The sequence below is a fragment of the Syzygium oleosum genome, unplaced genomic scaffold (genome assembly GCF_021117445.2).
Source record: "Syzygium oleosum isolate NSW1041296 unplaced genomic scaffold, Sole_v2.1 Sole_v2.05, whole genome shotgun sequence".
Taxonomy (NCBI): domain Eukaryota; kingdom Viridiplantae; phylum Streptophyta; class Magnoliopsida; order Myrtales; family Myrtaceae; genus Syzygium; species Syzygium oleosum.
The window spans coordinates 8,528,027-8,554,909 of record NW_026607489.1 but is presented as its reverse complement, the minus strand read 5'-3'; the positions used below and the strand labels follow the sequence as shown (position 1 = coordinate 8,554,909).

General features: G+C 39.8%; 1 protein-coding gene and 1 long non-coding RNA gene across 3 annotated transcripts in view; both read right to left on the bottom strand.

The window, feature by feature from the left end:
- LOC115665132 (disease resistance protein RPS5-like) overlaps window positions 1–17,175 on the bottom strand; it is a 54,705-nt gene extending 37,530 nt beyond the window's left edge. Inside the window, exon 1 of the mRNA XM_056311258.1 lies at window positions 14,271–17,175. Within this exon, the coding sequence (XP_056167233.1) occupies window positions 14,271–17,144 (2,874 nt within the window). The 5' untranslated portion in view covers window positions 17,145–17,175. The remainder of the gene's footprint in view (window positions 1–14,270) is intronic.
- Window positions 10,842–13,386, bottom strand: LOC115681687 (uncharacterized). Of its 2 annotated transcripts, XR_008816555.1 has the most exons (4): window positions 13,118–13,386; window positions 12,887–13,018; window positions 11,276–11,357; window positions 10,842–10,955 (listed from the first exon to the last, which is right to left on the bottom strand). It is a non-coding gene; the product is annotated as an uncharacterized LOC115681687 (long non-coding RNA). The 2 variants fall into 2 exon arrangements; XR_008816556.1 differs by having other exon boundaries at window positions 12,887–13,386.
- Window positions 17,176–26,883: the final 9,708 nt, after the last annotated feature.

Below are 26,883 nucleotides of genomic sequence, written 5' to 3'. Positions count from 1 at the left end.
TATGTATGCGCGATGATGTCAATTTTTGCAAAAATTTCCTTTCAGATTACAGCATAAGTCAGGTGTGCATAATGTTGTAGCAGATGCATTGAGTAGGAGAGCTGGCTTGTTGATTACGTTGAGCCAGGAAATTCTAGGGTTCAAGCAGCTGAAAGTCTGTTATGCAAATGATGATAACTTTGGAAAAATTTAGGAGTCATGTGCTGCTGGTCAACTTGTACAAGAATTTTATGTGCAGGATGGTTATCTGATGCGTGGCAATAAGCTTTGCCTTTCTCGGACATCATTACAAGAGAAGGTAATTCGCGATTTACATGATGGTGGATTAGCTGCACATTTAGGTCGTGATAAAACTATTGCTGCAGTCCGGGAACGATTTTACTGGCCTCAGTTGCGTAGAGATGTTAGTAGGTACGTACAAAAGTGTTATGTTTGCCAGACTGTTAAGGGTCAATCTAAGAATAATGGTCTGTATATGCCTTTACCTGTTCCTAACAATATATGGGAAGATGTGTCTATGGATTTTGTGCTTGGTTTACCACAGACACAAAGAGACGTGGATTCTGTTTTCGTTGTGGTTGATAGATTTTCCAAGATGGCGCACTTCATTCCTTGTAGGAAAACTTCTGATGCAGTAAGTGTGGCGAGATTATTCTTTAAGGAAGTGGTTCGTTTGCATGGTGTGCCCAAATCTATTACCTCAGATAGGGATAATAAATTTCTAGGGCATTTTTGGCGGACTTTATGGAAACTGTTTGATTCATCTTTAAATTTCAGTAGCACTGCTCACCCGCAGACTGATGGGCAAACAGAGGTGGGTAATAGAACTCTGGGAAACTTGATTCGAAGCATTTGTGGAGATAAACTGAAGCAATGGGATGTTGCTTTATCACAAGCAGAGTTTGCTTATAATAATGCAGTTCATAGTTCTATTGTCAGGTCACCTTTTTCTGTTGTTTATACAAATGCGCCTCAGCATACTCTGGATTTGGTACAGTTGCCTAAGCAAGCGGATAAAAGTGTAGCAGCGGATCATATGGCTAAACAGATTGTGGAAGTGCATTATGAAGTCAAACAGAAGCTAGAGGAAGCTAATCAGAAGTATAAAGTTGGAGCAGATAAGCACAGGCGAAAATAGGTGTTTGCGGTAGGTGATCAAGTCATGGTTTTTCTTCGTAAAGAGTGATTACCAGCTGGATCTTACAGTAAATTATAGCCAAAGAAGTATGGACCTTACGCTGTCAGCAAGAAGATCAACGATAATACTTATTTTATAGACCTTCCACATAGCATGGGCATATCCAACACTTTTAATGTTACTGATTTGTCACCGTTTCATGAGTTCACAGAGCCGTTATATCCAGATCCTGATTTTAGCTCGAGGACAAGTTCTTTTCAAGTGGAGGAGAATGATGCGGAATTTATTAGTGGTGCGTTTTTGGACCGATTGGACAAACAGAAGTCCAAACGGAAAGCGAAACGGTGATGCGATTAGATGGTTTTTTTTCTATTATTTTAGTATTTTTTATGAGTTAATTTTGAGGGTCGATTTTGTAATTTTGCTATTTGATGCTTATTAACTTTCCTATTATGATTAGATTTTCAATTCAAATTAGGTAACTTTCCTATTATGATTAGGTTTCCAATTCAGATTAGGTAACTTTTATATTATGATTAGGTTTCCTATTGTAATTAGGTTTAACCCCTATAAAAGGGTGTTTAGGGTTTATTTTGAAGATATAACATTATTATCATCAATATTGAATTTCGAGATTTTTCTCTCTAAGCAAGGTTTTGCTTGAATTATTCGCTGAACGCTACGTCACTCTCCTACAAAACTCTCTAAATTGTTACCATGTGTGTTCATGAGGTTTGAATATGACGTATCTATCGCGCAAGATACCACTAATCCTTGCTTCCGAGGAATTTTAGGATGATGTTATAGGGGTGAATCAGATGGACCTCTCGAATTGAGAACTGCCCGGATCGGATCAGACCGGCCGATTTGGTCCGGTTTCCGGGAGTATTGATCCGGTTCCCGATTCCTAAAAGTGGAACTGGTGTGCGGGCGGTCCAGTTCTAGGTTGAGAATGGGATCAACCGGACCGGACCTAATATATATATTTTAAATTTTTTTTTAATTTTTGAAGAAAGTAGAAACTGAAACCCTAATCTGCCTTTCCAATTTCCCCCTCTCAGTGCTCTTACCTTTCCCTCTCGCCTAGCCAATAACCTCTTGCTCACTCGAACGCCGACGACTCAACACCTTTCCCTCTCACGGCCTCACCTCACGCCTTGCTTGACGTCTTACGACTCAACGCCTTTCCCTCTCATGGCCTCGTCCCACGCCTCGCTCGACGTCGACGACTCGATGCCTTTCCCTATCACGGCCTTGCCTCACGCCTCACTCAACATCGACGACTCGATGCCTTTCCCTATTGTGGCCTCGCCTCACGCCTCGCTCAACATCGACACCTTTCCCTCTCGCGGCCTCGCCTCACGCCTTGCTCGACATCGACAACTCGATGCCTTTCCCTATTGCGGCCTCGCCCCACGCCTCACTCAACGCCAACGTCTTTCCTACTCGCCTCATGCCTCACTCGACGTCGACACCTTTCCCTCTCGCGGCCTTGCCTCACGCCTTGCTCGACGTCGATGACTCGATGCCTTTCCCTATCGCAGCCTCTCCCCACGCCTCACTCGACGTCGACGTCGACGTCTTTCCTACTCGCCTCACGCCTCACTCGACGTTGACACTGATGGGGGTGTATCGCTAATCGAATCAGAACGATCACGCAGAGAATAGAAGAAAATTAAATGATGCGCGAGTTTACCCATGTTCACCTCCGAATAGGGCTACGTCCTACAAAGGGATTCCACTATGATTTAAGTTTACAACCACATCCACTCGTTACAATGATCTCTCATATGAGTACGATATATATAGGACTTAAAATGGGCCCAAAGCCAAAGCCTATCCGAATCCCTTTAATCCCATAACAAACAGATCAGCAAACCCGATGTTGTTTCGGGGAGCGGAACCCCCGCCCGCTGTCCGGTCAACGGGACCCCCGTGTTGGGGACGCTGCCCCCGAACCCCCGCAATCACATGTCGTCGGATCATACTTCGGTTTCCCTAAACTCATGTGGGCGTGCCCGGTATGAGAAACAAGGGTCCTCGAAGTATTCGCCAACTCCAACAGACACCTTTCCCTCTTGCGGCCTCGCCTCACTTCTCGCTCGACGTCGATGCCTTTCCCTTTCGCGGCCTTGTCACGCCTCACTCGACGTCAACACTCTCAGCTCTCACGCAGCTCTCATTAGAGTTCAACACTCAAATGTAATGTCCGACTTCCTCTTGGTTGAAGAAATCCGACACGAGGCAATAAGTGTGGAATGTGGTCATGGGGATGCCCAGACCAGAATTTTATAAAGCGAGACCAATAATCTTCAAAGAGCAAAGAAGTGTCCCGATTTGTGACTAGAATTTTTTCTCCAAATATTTCTTTTTATTCAATGTAATGACAATAAGTGATTGGTTCCATTGGAACCGGACTTGACCGAATAGTCCCAAGACCAGCTAGTCCAGTCTCTAGTCCTAGAAATTGGGAACCGGTCCTCCCGGTTTGATTCTCGGTTCCGAGGTGGGACTGGACCTGACCGGGAACCAATCACCTCTAATGTTAATCATACATTGTAATATTTTTATGGGTTAATACCATGAAAAACCCCCAAACTGGTACACCAATGACAATTGTACCTAAAACTAATTTTTTGATCACGAAAATCCCAAACCGGTACACTTGTGACAATTTTACCCCAAACTCATATTTTGACCACTAAAAATCAAAAACTGGTACATTTGTAACAAATTTAACATCCGTTAGTTTCCGTTAAATTGGATTAAACCACAAATAATCACAAACCGGTACACTTGTGACAAACTGAGGGTAAAACATAAAACTAGTATATCAGGCAAATGACTTGTGCCATTTAACAAAGTAATTTGATAGTAAAATTTAACGGGAATAAACTGAGGGTAAATTTATCACAGGTATACCAATTTAGGGTTTTTGATGGTAAAAAAATTAGTTTGGGGTAAAATTGTCACATATGTACCAATTTGAGGTTTTTTGTAGTATTAACCATATTTTTATATGGTTACCAAAAAAAAAACCATATTTTTATATGCATTAATTCTTTATTAATTAGATAGATTATTCATAATTTTATACAAAAAGATTTTTCCTAACCTTGTTATGTAATTTTCATAATGGAGATTAATTTTAAGGAGAAAATAATTTTTTTTCAAGGGGCAATAATTTTGCAATATTTTGAATTGGCAACTTTAATTAGTAAAATTAATACCTGCTAATAGAAAATTGTAAATTTCAAATAATCGAGCATTATCTTTCCTTTTTTTTTTTGCGAGTATTTTTACTTGATCCACTCATCTTAGTTACATGTGAATTAGCCACAATTATAAGGTCAAGCAATAGGTAGGTTTACAATTAACTTTTGACAAATCAAAGACTACACATAAAAATCCATATGCATCATGCATTTAATTATCCAAACATGCAAGATACAGGTCATAAGAAGTAAAACAAATAGCAAAGAAAAGCATTGCATAGGCATAGTTTAGTTCTATTAAATAGTAACATATAGAGTTCCAGCGGTTGCTTGCGCAACAATTAGTATATACTTAATAAAGTTTAGTCATTGTGACCGGTTCAAATTACTCAAAAGGACATTTTAATATTTAAAAGCGCAGTTGAAAAGTTGGATAGGATAAAACTTAAGACGGATTGTCATTGTATACTAATCACACACTATTACGAGACAAGTAAAAGTTATACGCATGGTGCTAAAACGTTAAATTTTCCATCACACTTCCATTATTTATTTATTATTCTCTTAGATTGTTTGTAAGATGCATGACTTAATATCATGTATGAACTGACATTTTATAATCTTGAGGTAGAATCAATTCTCTCGTTCACATTTTACTTGATAGATCTGTTAAGAAGACAGTATGTAAACGGATCAGTGTATAGACGATCCCATTACAATGTTGTCCCACATATTTATTTCCAAAATGATGGACCACTTTATCTTATAATCGAAAGATTTTTTCTCGTGTTTGGTTGATGGGATGAGTGGTCAACTGGACAAATATCCAATTTTTGTGGTTATCCTTGCAAAACTTTTTTATGGTCCTGGCTTGCATGTATTCGTTTTTTTTTTTGGTCGGAGCTTGCATGTATTCAGTTACTGGGGAATTATATATATTTTTTATATCGTGGTTTCTTAACGCAAACAAGGAATATAAAATACAGTGTAAAGAGATTACACTTCTGATCACTACACTTTAAGAGATATCATGATTGGCCCCTTTATTTTCATTTGTCATAAGTTCTAATTACTGTGCTCTTCTCTAACCACAGTATAAGTAATTTCGTCAAATTTTCATTCCAAAATCCAGTGAAAATTTTTTAGTCAGCACTCGCCCTCAACATGTGGTACCTATATGTAAAAGTCTTTGTGATATTTAAATCTTTTGCTAATAACTTTAACTCTCTACATTGTATAGTAAAATAAAGGTTCCTCCCCCACAACGGTAGTTGGTCTAGAGATATAGGGCTTACTCCCAAGACGTTTGAGACCCTCTGATCTTATGTTTGTATCCCCAAATCTCTCATCGGCCTTAAGGTACCTTGGTTCTTTTGGAGCATTGTTCGATCATGCCTTGATATTGGATAATCCCGACTCTACTCCCACTAAAATCATGGTGGGACAGCGATGACGTGCTTGCTCAAAATGAGTAATAGATATGGCTCAAACCAAATATTCTGTCGCGGGTTTGGAACTCATATGATAATACCCAAGGGGGTCACTGATGCTGGTGGCCCCTTCCCACCCTTTTTACTCAAATGACCTGTAGCATATTTCTTGACTCTAGAAATGACAATAACTCACGTGACATTAATGATAGTGACTTTATCAAGTAGTGAAAAGGTAGATAATAGCGAGTGTCAACCTTAACTCTTCAATAATGAGTAAGTAATTACATTACTAATGAGTTTGTTGATATTAATCGTAGAGATTGGTAAGTGCAGGTGTCACGTACTAATCAACGGATTCACTAGACATTTTGGTCAGGCGTTGCAGTGGAAATATTAAGACAAGTACTTTCAAGAAAAAAGAATACACGGGCTAAAATTGAATAATTGTAAAAGTACGGTGATCAAGGGTGTAATTTATGTTCACTAGTGGTACACATAAGCACCACAAGTCAATAATTAATATCTTACTCAACGAGTCCTTTCAAACTTTGAATGTAGATTTGATAAAGCGACTTAAATTGTCTCTCAATAATAGTATTTTAAACTAGAATTATGATGAAATAAAGAATGGAGACGGAAAGTCAGTGGTGGACTTGGGATGAGCAATGGCCCTGCCCCCCTTCCAAATATTTCTATATTACCCAATGAGAATTTTTTAGATATATTATCTTTTATTAGGAGAAATTTTTTTCTTACCCCTAATATTGAATTCTGGACCGAACCACCCATTTGACGTCCCTATATAATACCGGCTTTTGAGCATGATGGGAAATTCTAAAGAGAAAAATATATGACGTGATGGCATTGCTGAGGCAATTTCTTAATAGATTTTGAAGTTGATAAAATTATCCATGTTAATCTTGTAAATCTAATATGTACTCTGAAGTATTTTGATCCAGGTAAATATATTCTAGAAGTGGCAACTTTAATACTTTAAGATAACTTAACTTTTTGGACACTCAGACTTTACGAGATTCAGAAGAAAAACTTCAGATTCTACGAGTTTCAGAACGAAAAGTTCAGACTCTACTGAAATAGACACTCAGACTTTATCTTAAGATGTCAGAGAACCTCATACTCTAATTTTGAAGGACTCAGACTTTACTGAAGACCTACGCTGACTTTGTTTCTGACTATAAAGCGAGAATCAAAAACTCTTTAGACTCAGAATTTATTTAGAACGAAACATAACGGCTAGTGATCTGGTGTGGATTTCACAAAAGGAAAGTTTTGATTGACTCAATCGAAGGCTATAATTGATTGACAAATCAGATATTATGGCAAGTATATATCACAATGGATAAAGCTCTTCTTATGAAAATCAAGATTTTGGTTGTATGGGCGACCGGATTCAGTGGGATTCAGATTTTGTCAACCAACGGCTACTCAATCTATTTTATAGAAATCTGTCCAAGGTGAAGATTGGACAATGATCCTCTGAAGACTGTCCAACGGCTAGTTTGGAAGTGGAGGAGTATAAAAGGAGATTAACGAGGAGCAGAAGGCAGCGAAGGAAATCGAGAATCAACAAGTCCAAAGTTTGAGTACATTTCGATTCTATTACTTGTCTTTCTTGAGCTAAATACTGAGATTTCGAGTGATATTATGTAAGAGTAATTGTGTAAGATACAGAGTTCTGTCATTCACCGAGTGTTATCACTCATAACTTGTAATCCCTTTTGATCATATAGTGGAATCCAGTCACTAGGCTATCAGCGTGGGAGAGTAGACGTAGGCTTGATCTAAGCCGAACTACTATAACTTCTTGTGTGCAGTTCTCTCTATCCCTAATCTCTCATTATATTGTTTACACTGCATACTAGCACATTCAATCTTAACATTGTTCAGATTTTACTGATTATAAATCGTTTCCGCTTTAAATTCTTTAAAATCACTCAAATCACATATTCAACCCCTCTAAGTGATACTTGCTAACTACATAATGCACCCATATAACCCGGGACATTTCCTAGTGCACGATTGATGCCAAAATGGCTACATAAAAAAATATCGATTTATCATTCAAATATTGTCTTTGTTCGATCAAAAGTGTTGTCAAATGCATTTTTTAAATGGGTTAATACCACGAAAAACTTCAAACTGGTACATTTGTGACAAATTTACCAAAAACTAATTTTTTGACCACCAAAAGCCCTAAACTTGTATACCTGCGACAAATTTACCCTAAACTAATTTTTAGACCACCAAAAACCCCAAACTGGTACATTTTTGACAAATTTACCCTCCGTTAAATTGGATTAATTCCACGAAAAACCTTAAATTGGTATACCTATAAAACCCCAAATTAGTACGCCCGTCAACTGGCACTTGTCATCCAACTCAGTGATTTGATGGTAAAATTGAACGGAAACTAGTGGAAGGTAAAATTATCACAGATGTACCAGTTTAGGGTTTTTGGTGATCAAAAAATTAGTTTTAAGTAAATTTATTATATGTGTACTAGTTTGGGATTTTTCGTGGTATTAATCCTTTTTAAATTACTTAAATAGATAGTATACATGGTAATAACTTCTGGTTTTTACTAAGGATATGGATCCGTCGACATAGCATGCGTATATGAGCGGTCATTTCTACTCTCATATAAATATCTTGATTAAAATTGAGTTTACGTGTCAACTGGACAAGGAGGTTTCAACTTTAAACTCCGCATTAATTGGAAAGGTTATAGCCGGAGAAGCTAAAGGCCAGGACCGGTCCTTTGCTCTGATGGAGACATAAAAATGGACGGTGGAGTTTGAGCTTTATGTCGGCAAGAGCATATTCATCCCCCTTCGTATATTCATTTCTTTTTTGGTTTTGAAGTTGCTTTTCAAGCGAAGAAGAGGAATCTCATCGCCATTACAAAGATCAAGATGTGATCGAATTAAGATAAAATAAGAACACCCACCCTGGGTCAAGCTGCAAATTGCTGTAGGACACAGCTAACGACAGATCACTGGGTCCATAGTTCAATGTTAATTCCCCAACCAGGGCCAATTTCGTCCTCTCGGGACAATCTACTCCAAGGTTATCTTGCAAGTATTCCTGACGAGATCGACCCACCCAAGATGTCAATTAATATAAAACTCAAATTCCATGAAATTCAAGCAACCTCACTACCCCAGCTAAAGTAAAAAAACATACCTAAAAATCCACTGATTCCTCCAACATAGGAAAAAAAAAGCCACCGATTAGCTGGGTTGCAACCTTTTAATTTGCCTCTTCCGCAAAATCCCTTCAATTCAAAGATAAAGATACCCGCTACTAAGATTGATCGAGGTGGGGCCAAAAGATCACGTTTTTTTTTTTTTCTGAAAGAGTTGAAATTAAATTTGGCCACTTCAGTAATGGGAACTTTTTTGGAAATTTCCATCAATGAAGGATCAGCCACTGCCCAACCGTCTACCACCGAAGGAAGGATCCCATCCGCGAAAAAAAACTGAGTCAAGGCTTCGACCTTCAAAGGAAATGTCAAGGGGAAGTTGTTCTCCCAAGAAACAGCTGAGCTTCTATCAAGGACAGTTGCTGACGCTACTGAATCTGCTGCAGCCGCCAGTGCACGAAAGCAGCTAACTCCTAAACTCAACTCCAGCAGCAGATAACTCGACCACAACCTGGCCTTGTTTGCATCGGGGCCGGCGTTGAGAGAGGAAGAGAGAGAGTTGGGGATGGACACGGCAACGGGGGCCACAGCAGTGGAGTGCGATGGTGGGTATGGCGGCTATAGAAGCGCCATAGAGATTGCTTTTGCGAGCAAGCAGTTGGTTTCCATAGAGATTGCTGGGAAGTTCCGATTCTAAGCACCGGTAGCAACTCCGGCACGGATCTTATCGATGGAATTCATGACTCAAAACACCAATCTCAATTGACAAGGCAAACGGTGGAAATGTTCTTAAGAACTTGTGCCTGCACATGTATAAACGATGACTATAAATTTCAATATTTCCTGGGAGCATGATGGATAACAAAATCGGAATAAGGCGTGATTAACGTGGCTTATGATATGAACCGACTAAAGAGGGGTGAAAACCACAGAAGTTAACAGCTTGAACCTAATGGCAGAAGTCAATTTCATAGTTGTTTTAAGGGAAAAATTCAGTCAACCTATTACTAGATGAGGCACCAGTACATGCGAGTCAGATACTTCCTTTAATCACCAGCAATGCCCCATACACTCTAAGCAAAAAGGAAGTATACAACCTTTAATTACATGAGTCCCCCCCTCGACATAAAACACAAAATGAGTGAGAACCAATCTGGAATCATGCTTAAAAGGTGTAATGTCATAAGATTTTCCTACTCTGAATTGCCCGAACCAGCTATTGCTGCTTCCAATTACAGCACCGAGATGGCGGGGATCGATTTTGAGAAACTCTGCACACAATTTCCAACATCAGAACAAACAACGGGTACTTGTGACAGTTTTTAAGAGACTCATTGAAAAAGGTAGCCTTCCGAGGCTAATTCAACGAGATACTTTGTTCATCTCCGGCACAAACAGCACGGCATCCTCAACATACCCAAACCCGCTAATGGGTGACCATAACATCGCATCATAATTTATAAAAGAGGAGTAATGTACCTCCGATTTCAAAAAGGCCATCCTCCCACATAAGGGTGCTGGAGCAACATAGAACTTACTAAAAGGGGAGATCAAAACTTTGTCAGCATAAGGAGAAAATTAAGGTCCGCCAATTTAGTTCATCTTTTAATGGAAGTTTCCAAGCAAGCTAAGTATACAGACTCATATGACCAACAGCTGCAAAAAGATTTAAACAGACAATGATATGTTTATGTTAATTTCAGCACTGCTGAATGCTGGGGTAGAATGAACTCCATGAGATTGGGGCGGAGTGAAAAATGGCACACTCTTGTCTTCTCGTGGTGGAAAGCGAACTCCCGCAATTTGTCAATGGTCATAGAGGAATCGTATTAAGAAAACGCAACATAGGATTGTACTAGAAGTCTAGATAGCAGAAAGATCGCTAAGGCTACCTTCAACTCATCATATGCAGAATAGTATTGAGGATACCTTCCCCTTGGTCCCCCTACAGCTTCTCGCCATGTATCTATCAAGGTCAGTAACTTCTCCATCATATTAAAATCTGGCTGCACGGAGCATGTAGAAACAGCAAATGACAATCTCAAAAATGAACAAATTCAGAATAAAAGTCAATCATGGGGTACAGAGTAGGCACCTTTTTAAATACCATTCTAACCATTTCCTGTAGGATAACAGACTCAATAATATTCTGAAATACGCTATTGCCACAGTTTTTGCTAAGAGTCTCCAACACCTACTTGAAATTGATAACCAAATATTTTAGCCAAGTGATAGCCGCCTCTTGTAGCCATTTAGAAGAAACAAAAGAAGAGAGCAACTGGATCTAGAACTATGCACATATAAGAAAGTAGAGCATGATACTGACACAGAGGGTCAGAAGCTGTATTTTTTGATCTTTATTGCCCGGGCGCTTCTTCGTAGGGATCTTCATCACCTCCTTTGCCTTCCTACAGAAGTCAAACCAATTCAGCGACTAAAACCAATATCTTTGATGCAGAAATAACATGTAAGGAACCAGCAAAAAAGCAGTTGCACAATACAATAACTCCATTCCGAAGATCCATGACATCTCGGAAGTTGGAACACCCCCAGTACTTTTTCTTCTCTTATGGAAAGTACAAGTAAAACTACACTAATAAAATATTTTTGAAGAATGAAGGTGCTAAATGTTTTATCAACGCATAAGGATGACGCTATTGAGGATGCTAATGTGTACAGATCAATGCTCTCTCCAACATCTGATTGAATATCAAACTTCATAAGTCAAAAAATAGGGACAGCAAATAGCAGCATATTCCTCCAGTTTGTTAGCCATATGATTTATGTCATAATTTATCTCCCTCTTTCTTGTGAACACTCCAAGATAGAGTTTAGAGAGAACATAATTGATATACATTCATATATACATTTATATAGTTTTGATATAGAAGCATCTTAGTAATTGTGAATTTTCGAGTATGCGTATGAATTTCTAATCTTCATTTGGAAGTAGAATCATACTCCCTGCAATCAAGAAACAATATTCAAATTCAGCAAATTACATAACATGTTTCCGCATGGCATTCGTGTCTTTATATTATAGTGTACATGACATCAAAAAAAAATGGATAGCATGTTTGGGATAAGGCTTATTTGTTTTCAGTTGCGTTCAACTTATTACCCAACTTTTGTATCTCGACATCCGACCTCACACCTTTTTTTTTTTTCCATTTTTTCAGGTAAGAAGTAGCATTATCTTAAAACTGGGTCAGTCACACAATGCTTTTTGATGCTCTTTAGTAAAGAACGAAAAGTTAATTGAATCACCCCAAGGATTTACATTTCTAAATAAATTCATGATTCATAAGCTGTGTAAAGTTGGACTCCTTGGAATTTCGGGAAGGGTAAATTAAAGAGTCCATCAAAGACAGAGAGGCCAATGGATCACATCGTTACAAACAGCAACGGACCAGCAATACTTAGTTCAAAAATCGAATATGCCAGGATGTATTCATCTAAGCATTTAGAAAGAGAAAGAGTCCTTCAATTACAGGAATTATCATATGGTACATTTCCGGATTCCTAAAATAAGTTTGTCATAGGTTGATTCGGTTCAATAATACAAACAGAAGCATATCAAAGGAACTCCAGAAAAGGGACCGAGAGAAAATTCAGCCCCTCCATTGGTAGTAAATCAAAGAAAACCTGAGCAACTTCAAACATCCAAAACTAAGCCATGCCACCACGCCAATGCTTATAAAAAATCACAATTCTGCCCATTGGGGGGCTTCTATCAAGACAGATTTCTCAGTATACTAACAAGCCATCCCAATCGTTGCTGGTACAATCAAAATCAACTTTCCCCATACAAAGACACTTTCAAGCTTCAAATTGCTGTAGGATCCAGCTAACGACTAACAGGGTCAAGCAATTATGCAAAATTCCAAATCAAAATATCGAAAGAGCAAAAAAAAAGGGAGTACATAGGAATACCCACCCTGGGTATCGTATAGTTCAATGTTAATACCCCAACCAGGGCCAATCAACAGATCACCCGTCGTCCTCTCGGCACAATCTACTGCATCCATAGCCTCTGCCTCTTTACTTCAAGGTTATCTTGCAAGTATTCCTGACCAGATCGACCCACCCAAGATGTCAATTAATATAAAATTCAAATTCCATGAAATTCAAGCAACCTTACTCCCCCAGCTAAAGTAAAAAAAAACACCTAAAAATCCGGACAGAAAGCCCAGGATTCCTCCAACATATGCAAAAATTATCCATTGATCAGCTGGGTTATCACCTTTTTAATTTGCCTCTTACCCTTCAAATTCAAAGACAAAGATACCCACTCCTAATATTGATCAAGGAGGTGCCAAAGATCACATTTTTTTTCCCTAAAAGAGGAGAAATTAAATTTTGGCCAATTCAGTAATGGAAATTTTTGGAGCCACTGCCAGTTCTGCCCAGCCTACTACCACCGAAGGAAGGATCCCCAACCGCCAAAAAATAGCTGAGTCAAGGCTTGGACCTTCCAAGGAAATCTCAGGGGACTAAGCTTTTATCAAGGACAGTTGCAGACGCTACTGAAACTGGTGCAGCCGCCAGTGCACGAAAGTAGCTAACTCCTAAACCCAACGACCACAACCTGGCCTTGAGAGAGAGAGAGAGAGAGAGAGAGAGAGAGAGAGAGAGAGAGAGAGAGAGAGAGAGAGAGAGAGAGACGGGGGCCACGGTGGTGGTGGTGGAGTGCGACGGTGGGTATGGCAACTATAGAAGCGCCGCGAGGCATCATCGACCATGTCAGGGTGGCGGTGGCTGCCGCTCATCTAAAGGAGGGAGAGGGGGCTCAATCGCATCCGAGGAGGAGACGCCAAAGACTTGCCAAGAGAGAAAGGGAAGCCCAAATCATCACGGACACAATTATTATTATCATTATCATTAAAATAATAAATAATAAATAAGGGATGAGAAATTTGTCAAAATTTAATTAATTTTTTTTTGAAAAAAGGACGAGAGACGGTGATCTTAAATCCAAATTGTGGGAGGGACAGTTTTTTTATTGAATTGGGCACTTGCAGATGCAGTTGCAGTTGCAGTTGCAGTTGGAAGATAGATACAAACGAGAGGTGAGGTTAGAGAGAGAGAGAGAGAGAGAGAGAGAGAGAGAGAGAGAGAGAGAGAGAGAGATGCTATTTGTTGCTGCTTTCGTTTTGTGGTTTCCCCTTCGTCTTCATTTTAACACCCCCTTACCCCCACATTACAGGAATCCCAACACCAGAAAATTACATCACTATGGAAAGACAAACGAAGCCGATTTTTCTTTTTTTTATTACAAAAAAGAAACAATATTAAACTTATCAGCCTCAACTCACTCACTCACTCGGCCCCCCACGAGGTAGGAATCCAATCTTGGTCTGGCGACGGGACACATCTTTCACTTTACGTGCTGCCTCTCCAAATATCATTTCTTCTACGGGGCCCTCGCCACCCAACTGCAAAGTGACCCGGTCGGTGGGGTCCCACTCAAACCCGGCCCACCAGTCTTTTCCTGCTAGGACCTCGAAGCTTCCCCTCGCGCTGCTCGAGTCCAACGGCAACTTTCTTAGACCAGGGCAGTCGAATATGACAAAGCTTACCCCCTGGGGAAAGGATAGAGTCTGGTCGCAAATGCTCGTTAGCTTGGGAAGACGGACGAGTGCTAGGTATTCGAGACGTGAGAATAGTCCCGAATCAGCTAATTCCTCCCTTGCAAATCCATCCCCAATGATTCTCTCCATCGATTGACAGTCTACGACTATCAGTTTCCGGAGCTTCGGAGCGTGCACGAGCCAGGACAAGTCCGAAAGCCTACAATTGTCGACGTAAACTTCAACAAGATTGGGGAAGCAAGAGCAATTGGGCGCTTGTCCTATTTCTTGAGTTATCTTCATCTCACTCAGCTTGGTACATTGAGATAAATAAAGCGTCTCTAAATGCGAGAAATTGTCAGTGCTTGTTGGTGAGTAAGTTATTACGATGCTAGTCAAGTTACCTTTCATATTATCAATGTACGCTCTCCTTATGCGTCTTCGTAAATTTGGGGATTGGAATATTTTCTGAGCAGAGGAAGACTCGCGCACGCAGATAGATAAGTCGGTGAGATGTTGCATGCACACTAGTTCCTCTACCGTCTCTTCTTCCTTCACTAAACCACATTCCTCCCAATGATCTTTGGACTCCCACTGGCTGAACACATTCAACGGTAAGCTTGTGATTGCCCCTCTCGGAATAAAGATGTTTCTTTCCAACATGTCGTCTAGTAGCAACCACCGTAAACGAGTCAAGTTCTTGATTTCCTTGGGTAATTCACTAATACCGGTGCCTGACAAGTTCAAGTACTGTAGATTAATCAGATTGCAAATCCCTTCGGGGAATGACTTGATATGTCTGTTGTCGGACAAGTTCAGGACCGCTAGACAAGCCGTCATCGAGTCGAAAAATCCACTTGGCAAGACAGTCACTCTTGTTTTCCTTACAAACAAAGTTTCAAGCTGGGAACACCTGGATGGTATTTGGTTGATATTCCGAATCCATTCTCCCTGTATAGTTACTTTCTTTGCTTCCCCCCATTTGGAGATCATCTCCTTGGACATGTCTTCTTCTCTCTCTATCACTAGCAACTTGCTCTCCCTTTGCCCATGGTCACGAGCGATCCACGTCGCCATGTCGCGGATGACATCGTGCATCTTTACGTACTCTCTTCCGTCATGCCCACTCTCCAATAGGCAAGCCCTATTTAACCTCCCCAAGACATGCTCTCCCTCATTACGCAAACTGTATACATCATCGGTGTCTCCTAACAAGCCCTCTCCAATCCAGAGTCCAATAAGGTCGTGCAATCTTATGTGGTAATCCTCAGGGAAGAGACAACAGTAAAGGAAGCATCGCTGAAGGGTAGAGTCATTTAATTTATCATAACTGAACTCTAATATGCGGTACACTTCCTCCTCCATACCTGATAACTTGTATGGATTTTTCTTGAGCTTTGTCAGCGCATCCTTCCACTCGTGGGGTTTGTCTATGCCGGCCATGGCTCGCCCGACGGTAATAAGGGCTAGTGGCAACCCTTCGCACTCTTGGACAATGTCCTTGGCGAGGTCTTGAATTTCTGGATGAGAATTTGCAATCGATTTGCCAACGTTGTTCTCGAATAATACCAGGGCTTCTTTGGTAGTCAAGCATTGTACTTTGAAGGAGGTATTGTCGGCTCCCATTTGGCTGCATACTTCCTTCGATCGAGTCGTGAATACTACTTTGGATCCGTTCTCAAAAACAGGATGAGAAACTCCGATTTTGGAAAGGTCCAGCCTCGCCCATACATCATCAATCAACAATACAAACTTCTTCTTCGTTAAAGCTTCCCACAAATAATGGACCCTGTCATCCGGCGACCATCCGTTCCAGTTCTCACCTGTAAGGCCCAGCCTTTTCCTCATAGCGTCTCGAATGCTATCTTCATTCACTTGCTTGGACACCACCACCCAAATAACGATATCAAATCCAGGATTTGGGTGCGAAAGCTTCTCGTTGATCTTTTTCATGAGGGTGGTCTTTCCCACACCACCTGGTCCGTACAACCCAATCACTCTTGCTTGTTTTTCGTCCACGAGCCATTTCCACGCTTTATTAAGGGCACTATCAAGCCCCACTGTCTCGCCCACAGGTATGTTAATTACTGAAGGAGGAGGCAACGGCATCGTCAGAATGCCAAATTGTCCTGCCTCAGTTTGGAGTTTTGACGCTTCAATGAGCATTCGATCGACTGTTTCCCCCAATTGATAACTCGACCAGCAGTGCCGTGGAAGACAACGACTGAGACATTTGATTCGGTCACGTTCCTCGGCTTCTTGACGAACTTGATCTACTCGACCTTCAAATTCTTGCATGCTGTCTAACCAGCTCGCCACTTGATTCGTGCGCTGCACACCTCCTCCATCTTCTTCACATTTCACCCTTGCTTTCACATCTTCGCTCTTGGCCTTCAGGTTGGCAGTTGCGGAATTCAACGAGTCGACATTATCTTTCAGATTATAAATGGAGCACAGAGGTTTCCTGGCCAAGCCCCATAAACATTTGACGAGATCTGAAAGAGGATTTGCGCACTCCATAGATTTTTTCGGAGGTGAGAGATCGAAAAATTGAGAGCCGGCAAATGGGTAGAGTTCGATTATAGAGAGAACCGTCTTGTAAGATGCCGTTACACACTCAATCATAGAGGCCAAAAGTAATGGCAGACAATATTACAACGATACAAGCCAAATGGCAGACATAAGTACAAGCAAGCGGAAAGTAACGAATGGTGGAAAACACAACTTAGTGGGCTGAATTATTGCGCATGCGGACAAACAACTTTTTAGAAAGGTGGATGAAGGAAGTACAGTGCTGCTTACTACTTCTCTCTATACAATTACCTACTTTTCCACAAAACTCTCTAAATTGTTACCATGCGTATTCATGAGGTTTGAATATCTTTCATGCAAGATACCACTGATCCTTGCTTCCGAGGAATTTTAGGATAATGTTAATCATACATTGTACTATTTTTAAATACATTGATTCTTTGTTGATTAGACACATTATTCATAGTTTTATAAAAGAGAGTTTTCCTAGCACTGTTATGTAATTTCCGCAATGGAGATTACTTTTAAGGAGAAAATAATTTTTTTCAATGGGCAATAATTTTGCAATATTTTGAATTGGCAACTTTAATTTGTAAAATTAATACCTGTGTAATAGAAAATTGTAACTTTTTGAAATAATTTAGCATTACTTTTACTCTTTTTTTTGCGAGTCATTTTACTTGATCCACTCGTCCAGTTACATGCGAATTAGCTATAGTTGTAAGGTCAAGCCGTAGGTAGGTGAAGCATTAACTTTTGACAAATCAAAGACTGCACATTAAAATCCGTATGCATCATGCATTTAGTTATTCAAACATACAAGGTATAGGTCATAAGTAGTAAAACAAATAGAAACAGATAGCAAAGAAAAGCATTGCATAGGCATTGTTAAGTTGTATTAAAAAAAAACAGATTAATAGCAACATATCGAGTTCTAGCGGTTGCTTGTGAAATAATTAGCATAACTTAATGAAGTTTAGTCACTCTGACTGGTTCAAATTACTTAAAAGGACAATTTAATATCCAAAAAGTGCAATTGATAAATTGGATAAGAACTGGGATCTTGTCGACATGGCACAATAAAACTTAGGACGGACAATTGCTACATACCAATCATGCAGTACCTTGAGACACAAAGAAGTTATACCCATGGTGCTGAAATGTTAAATTTTCCATCACACTAAGATTATTTGTAAGATGTGTGGCTAAATATGGTGTACTGTGGTGGGACGACGATCACATGCTTGCTCAAATGAGCAACAGTCATTGCTCAAACCGAACATTTTGTCACGAGCATGGAACTCCTATGATAACACCAGTGGGGTCGTTGACGTTGGTCGCCCCTTCTCACCCTTTTTACTCAAATAACCCTCCTGGCATTTTTCCTGGTTCTGAAAATGACAGTAATCCACATGACATTAACAATAGTGACTTCTTTAAGTAGTGAAACGGCTGTTAATAGCGAGTGTCAACCTATTTCTTGGCCGAATGAGTGTCGACCTTAACTCGTAAATATTTAGCGACCTAAAATAAAAGTTTCATCAGTTGCATTACTCATGAGTTTGTTGATATTACTTGTATAGATTGGCACGTGCAGGTGTCACGTACTAACCAACACTAGACATTTTCGTTAGGCTTCGCAGTGGATATAATAAGACTAGTATTTTTAAGGAAAAGAATACGTGGGCTAAAACTGAATAATGCTGAAAATACAAGGATTAAGAGTGCCATTTATATCAAAAGAGTGGTACCCATAGGCACCACACGTCCATAATTAGTGCTTAACCAACAAATTCTTTCAAACTTTCTATGCAACTATAACGAAAACATAAAAAGAACGTATTGTCAGTTTATCATTTCAAATGTAGCTTTTGTTTGAATACTATAGTTTGATATGTCCAAAGTTTAACCTAAGCTTCTGTAATCGAAGATAAACTTTATGAACAAGATAGAAACTTTTCAGTTCAGCATATGAAAGCTATCGTGATATCACTTGACAGTTACCACGGAGATTAAAGAGCCCGATTATAAAGAAGCAATTAAGGTTAGCTTCAAAGAGGCTATAGAAGGCTAACTTTAGAAATGACAATATGAACAATTCATCAAAGGCTAACTTTAATGATTAACATAAACATAGTGAGAGCATGGATGGGATTCTTTCCGAGATAAGAGACGTAAAGATGGACTGTTCCAACGGGTCGATTGGTGGAGTTCGATAATAGAGAGCCAGCCATCTTGTAAGATGCTTATGCATAGACATGGCCACGGGCCGGTTTTGGCCCAGAACCGGCCCGGGTCAAATCCGGGATCAGCCCGTTGACCGGGCCCACGGTTCGGAACCGGCCCGTGACCTACGGGCCCGGTTCAAAAAAAAAAAACTGCTGCTGCACAGCAGCCCTACGTTCCCACGCCCACGCCCACCTCCAGTCCTCCTCCTCCAAATCCCTCCTTCCCCACTCTCCTCTGTGCCTCCTCCGGTCCTCCTCTTTTCTCCTCCGCTTGCCCCTCGTCTTCCCAGATCCAACCCCCGCCGCCGTCGCCCCCGCCCATGGCCGCAGCCGCCAACGCCGACGCTCCCTTCTCATCCCCCCTCGCTACCCTGCGCCTCCTCCCCTTTTCTCCTTCGCCTGCCCCCCGTCTCCCCAGATCTGACACCCACCGCCGCCGCCGCATGGCCGCAGCTGCCGACGCCCATGGCCGCAACTGTCGACGCCGACGCCCCCTCCTCCTCCCCTCCTCCCGACTTCGCCTAGCCCCCGGAGGAGGAGGACCCCCCGCTCCTCCTCCCCGTCCCCATCCCCCTCCCCCTCTCAGCCCCCTCGCCGCCGCCCCCGTCTCCCGCTTCATCTCCTCGCCACCTTGAACCTCGCCTCCGCCACCGTGGCCAAGGCCGCGACGACCGACAGAGGACCAGGCCTGCAATTTTTATTTTATAATTTATTTTATTAATTTTTAAATTACGAACCGAAATCGATCGGAATCGGAATTGGAACCGACCTAGAACCGTCGGTTCCGGTTTCGGAACCTGCGGTTCCTGATCCGTGGTCATGTCTACTTATGCAGACTCAATTATAGAGACCCAAGTTAATGGCCCCACGACAGCACAATGATACAAGCCAAATGGCAGACAGAAGTAAAAGCAAATTGTACCAGCACAACCAACTCAGGGGGCTGAATTATTGCGCATGCTGACAAACAACTTTTTAGAACGGTGGATTATTGAAGTGGAGTGTTGCTTACAACTTCTATCTATATAATTACAGACTCTTCCACAAAACTCTCCAAATTATTACCGTGTGTATTCATGAGGTTTGAATATAACGTATCTATCACGGAAAATACCACTAATCATACATTGTACTGTTTTTAAATACATTAATTCTTTGTTGATTAGATAGACTATTCATAGTTTTATACAAAGAGATTTTTCCTAGCACTGTTATGTAATTTCCGTAATGGAGATTAATTTTAAGGAGAAAATAGATTTTTTCAATGGGCAATAATTTTGCAATATTTTGAATTGGAAATTTTAATTAGTAAAATTAATACCTTTGTAATAGAAAATTGTAACTTTGAAATAATTTAGCATTACTTTTACTCTTTTCTTTTTGCGAGTATTTTTACTTGATCACTCTCGTCCAGCTGCATGTGAATTAGCTATAGTTGTAAGGTCAAGCAATAGGTAGGGGAAGCATTAACTTTTGACAAATCAAAGACTGCACATTAAAATCCATAAGCATCATGCATTTAATTATCCAAACAAGCAAGATATAGGTCATAAGAAGTATAGCAAATAGCAAAGAAAAGCACATTGCATAGGCATAGTTCAGTTCTATTAAAAAAAATAGATTAATAGTAACATATAGAATTCTAGCAGTTGCTAGCGCAACAATTAGCATAACTTAATAAAGTTTAGTCATTGTGACCGATTCAAATTATACAAAAGGATATTTTAATACCTAAAACCGCAGTTGAAAAGTTGGACAAGAGCCGATATCTTGTCCAATTAATACGAATTATATACTAATACGAGATATGAAGAAGTTAAACCCATAGTGCGGAAATGTTAAATTTTCCATCACGCTTCCCATTTTTTTTCATCTATTATACTCTCAAATTATTTGTAAGATGCGTGACTTAATATAGTGTACGAAATGACATCTCATGATCTTGAGGTACGATCAATTCTCGTTCACATTTTACTTGATAGATGTTGTCCCACGTATCTAAAATAATGGACCACTTTATCTTACGATCCAAAGATTTTTTTCGTTTGTGTTTGGTTGGTGGGATCAGTGGCCAATTAGACAAATATCTCAATTTTTGTGGTTATCCTTGCAAAACTTTTTGATGGTCCTGCCTTGCATGTATTCAGTTACTGGGGAATTGTACATTTTTCTCATACAGTAAAACTTACTGCAAACAAGGAAGAAATAAAACAGTGTGTAAAGAGATTACACTTCCGATCCCTACACTTTAAGATATATCATGATTGACCCTTTTATTTCCATTTGTCATGAATTCTAATTACTGTGCTCTTATCTAACCATAGTATAAGTAATTTCATCAAATTTTTATTCAAAATTCAGTGAATATTTTTTGGTCAGCACTCATGCTTGATACATGGTACCTATATGTAAAAGTCTTTGCAACATTTAAATTTTTTGCTAATAATTTTAACTCACTATCTTGTATAGTAAAATAAAGGTTCTGCCACCACAACGGTAATCAATCTAAAGGTATAGAGCTTACTACCAAGTATCATATGTTTGAATTCCCAAATCACTCATCGGTCTCAAGGTACCTTGGTTCTTCTGGAGCATTGGTTCGATCATGCCTTGATATCGAATTACCCCGACTCTACTCTCACTAGAACCATGGTGAGATAGCAATGATGTGCTTGCTCAAAATGAGTCATAAATATAGCTCAAACTGAATATTTTGTCGCGGGTATAGAACTCCTCTGGTAACGCCCAAGGAGGTCGCTCACACCGGTCGCCCATTCTCACTCTTTTTACTCAAATAACCCGTTGCATATTTCCTGATTCTAGAAGTGACATAATCCACATGACATTAATAATTACGAGTTTTTCAAGTAGTGGAAAGGCTATTAATAGCAAGTGTCAACCTTTTTCTTGGCCGATCGAGTGTCAACCTTAACTCTTCAATATTTAGTAGGTAAAATTTTCATCAGTTACATTACTAATGAATTTGTTGATGCTAATTGCATAGATTGGTACGTGCAGGTGTCACGTACTAATCAATGCATTCCCTAGACATTTTTCTTTGGGCTTTGCAGTGGAAATATTAAGGCGAGTATTTTCAAGAAAAAACAATACACAGACTAAAATTGAATAGTTGTAAAAGTACGGGGATCAAGAGTGCAATTTATGTTCACAAGTGGTACACATAAGCACCACAAGTCGATAACTAATATCTTACTCAACAAATCCTTTCAAACTTCCAATGTAAATTTGATAAAGCGACTTAAATTGTCTCTGAAGAATAGCATTTGAGACTACAATTATAACGAAATAAAGTATACATGCCCCCTATCCAAAAATTTCGGTATTAACCCATGAGAATTTTTTTAATATATTAAAATTTATTAGGAGAATTTTTTTTTATCACTCCTAATATTGAATTCTCAACCCGAACCACCCATTTAATGTCCATACATAATACTACCATTCGAGCACGATGGGAAATGCTAAAGAGATAAACATATGACATGATAGTAATAACAACCCGCAACGTTTCCCTAAGTGTGATTGGTTCCAAAATGATTACATAAAAAAATATAAATCAATATAATCGTTTCAAATATTATCCTCGTTCAAATAAGAGCGTTGTCAAATGCATTTTTCAAATTACTTAAATATAAAATATGCATTGGTAATAACTTTCAATTTCTACGAAGGATGGGGATCCGTCGATGTAGCATGCATTACGCGCAATTTCCTACACTCCATCATGGTCGAAAAATGGTGTTCGCTATTCAATGCCCAAAAATTATTGGGGTTTAAACTTCTACTTTCTCGTGGATCGACACGAATTATAGTGGGGACCTAAATCTCTTCATTATTGTTGAGTTGTCGAAAGGTTTTCACTTTCAAATCTGACATCGATTGGAAAAAGTTAAAGCTGAGAAAGTAAAGGCGAAGGCCGGTCCTTTGGCTTTCATGGGAGACATAAAAGTGGATGGTGGGCGGGTCCATTTTAATGGCCCTTGGAGTTTGAGCTTTGTGTCGGCAAGAGCACATTCATCCCCCTTCGTATATTCATTTATTTTTTGTTTTAAATTTACTTTTCAAGCGAAGAAGAGGAATCTTAAAACAGTTTTTATTCACCGTTACAAAGATTGAGACGTGATCGAATAAGATAAAATAATAAGTCTCGTCGTATAGAGGAAAAATAACGAAAATGATTCATAAACTTTGAGCTGATGTACAATATTATCCATAAGCTTTGAATTTGTTCAATATAGTTCGTAAATTTTTAATTTATTCAATACGGTATATGGACTTTTGGTACATATTCAATTTAGTCCCCGCACTTTATGAAAATGTTCAATATTATCCATGAACTTGAATTAACGGAAGAGCAATATCGAACATTTTCATATAGTTTAGAGACTAAATAGAACATGTAACAAAAATTCAGAGATTATATTAAATAAATTAAAAATTCATGGACCACATTGCACAAATTTAAAGTTCAGATACTACATTACATATCGGGCCAAAGTTTATGGATTATTTGTGTCATTATCCCAACAATTTATCATATACGATGATGGATAACCAAAGACATAAAAAGAATAGATAAATTCACATTAATTACTCAAAAAATTTTCATTCTGCTTGAGCGAGATAATTGACCCCTATCACTTGGATAAATTGTCCAGAATGCCAGGCCTCTTCACGCTTATCCCAATTTGAATATGTCACCAATCTCATGATAGAATAATTTTTATATTGTCGAATCTTTTATCCAAGCAACCAAACGTGTCCTTAGCATCTCAACTGTTAACACGAATTGACATTGTTCAACACGTCCTTAAAAATAAATGTTGTCAAATCCAAAATGATATGAATATAAAATACACAATATTTACGTGTTCAATATGAGTATAAAATTTTGTAATGACTCAACCTAACATAACCCGAATTTAAGTACACATGACCACGAATTTTCAACTCTCGAATGTTAGGTAGTTATTAGTTACAAACCATACATGCACTTCATCAAAATTCTTCTAAAACTTACAATGCGTTTGATTGCAGTAACGACTATTACACGATAGGCCTCTTACGGGTTGATTGTCTATTAAAATATTTGCTTATAATAATAGTTATTACGGTGTGATCATATATTCTTTTTTGTTTTAATTCTCTTTTTAAGTAGGCAAGACTAGTCTTAGGATTCAATTTGACATCACTCGACATGGGTTTTGACAAGTTTATGAAAACAAATATTGTCAAATCTAAAAATGACAAGATTTTAAAATACATAATATTTCAACAAGAGCACAAAGTTTTACGACGACGCTACAGCATATGGCATAATTTTAAGTACGACACGAAAATACGAATTGCTAGCATTTCATGGGATGTGCCACTTTAAATTCGGTTTCTGCATGGTTGGAACTCTTTAATAGAGCCAGCTCCAGGGGGTGCTGGAGAGAGTCTCTGTAGACCTCGACTACTTCTTGTATGATATACGAATTGTCGGTCTTCCTCTAAACATATTCTGCTTGAGCCTTATCAAATGGAAAATTATTAAGTGCACCAGGAGCACAGAGGGCCATTTACAATGACGTCCATTCGGATGCACCGAATACTTCTCATAGGAGATTCGATATATTCTTCATATGAGAATCCGCTAACATTAAATTTATCAAGTATAAGCGTGTGATGATATTTTAGTTTTTAAGAAATGAACATTGTGTGTATAAGATTCCCTATGCAAATAATCGCATATTTTTGTAAATAGGCATCATTGTACAATTGTACTGGAAACTGACATAACGATTTTATTTGGATGGGCTTAGTGGGCGCATCACGACCATCATCAGTTGAATACTTTCTCAAGTCAATGTCCTGGATTAATTGGACGCCATATAATTGTCAGACAATTCATTTATACTTTTCCTTGTACGCGTTAGCAGAAGACATGTGAACTAGAAATTGGCAATGGTCATCTCCAGTTTATTTGTTGCAAATTCTTCAGCGTGGATACATGGCATGGCACTATCTCGACCTCGCATGTCATATGCATAAAATATCATCACGAATCGGTTGGAGGTAGTTAATCCGGCGACTCTTCTTCCAAAGAATAGATTCACGATTGTTGTTGGATACCAATCCATCAACCCTCGACCTACTTGTATTTGCTATCCCGTCCATAACGTGATGAATTAGACACACACGCTTTATGGAAAAGGAGTGAGATCCCTTTAAGAATTATGAATAAATTTAAATACTAAATTTATTCATTGTAAAATTGATACATCTTTCCATTTTTTTTCCTTCCCTTTTTTCGTTTTCCCTCTTTTCATCCTCGACTTTCTCTGCGCGTGCGTGTGGTCAAATTAGGCCGCGACACCAGATTGGATGTTGCCCCGCCTCGGAAGACCCTGGCTCGAGTCTGGGGCTACTGCTCGAGTGAGCTGCCCTGACATTGTTTGCACCAAGGCTGGGGGTGGGGTGGGGTTTGTGGGACGAGGAATGACAGTGGAGTGCGACAATTGAGGTAGCTGGAGGCGCTGCGAAGAACAGAGAATTCAACAACGTCTATATCAGACATCTAACATTTCTCACACACCTCTGCACGAGGAATATGCTCGACGAGTCGCATCGTCGCAATTCATCTCTACTCAGTACGATGAAAAAGGGCACCACTTTCGGCGCGTAGACGAAAAAAAGGGGCACGCTTCAGCGTACACAATTTAACCGATCCACCGGTTCACAAAATATGCGCATGCATGCCGGCATTTTCACACTTCGACAAGCGACGCTCCAAAACGGGTTCTGTCGTTCCGAATCCATTGAATAACAGAGCCCTTCATATCGGAATCAAGGAACTTTCTCATTCGGAACACGAAATTCAAGAAGCAACCCCTCCCCCAACCCCCCCCCCCCCCAAGGGACAAGAACAATACTTTGATCTGAGGTGCGAGCTTTGCCCAACCTTTTCCCTTAGTTTCTGTCAGTGGCTTTGGGCAGACCATGACCATCCATGTCATTATGGTCAAACCGTCGATCGGTCTCCTCACATCACATTGGCCATGTCAAAATGTGAAAACCAAGCAAAGCCTATGATTATGAGAATAATAACTACACAGTTGTAGATTAAATGTAGGTGGCAACAAAAAAGGGCGGGGAGGTGTGTGGGAATCATGTCTCTTGGCTTTGGGAATCCAACCCCCCCACCCCCACAGCCACGACCTACACTGTCCGAAGACCACCAAGCAAAGCCACGACATCGACCATGTCAAGGCGCCGCACAATGTCCGAGCACCACCAGCGCGGCCTCATAATGGTGGTCTCTCTCTCTCTCCATCTTCTCAATATCAACAAGGTAGTCTTTGAAGGCGAAATGCCTATAAATTTGGAAGCTCCACCGTCGAGCCTCCACATCTAGGGGCAACTGCATCGATCGGCTCAATTACGGTGGAGGAGACGCCAAGCTTTGCTAGAAAGGAAGCTAATTGCAAATGTAACCATGGTAGAGAGAGAGAGGTTGGTATTTGGGATTTGACCGCGATTTTATTGGGTGTTATGAGATTAGAGTAAAGTAAAAACATGTTTACAATCTTGTGAACGAGACA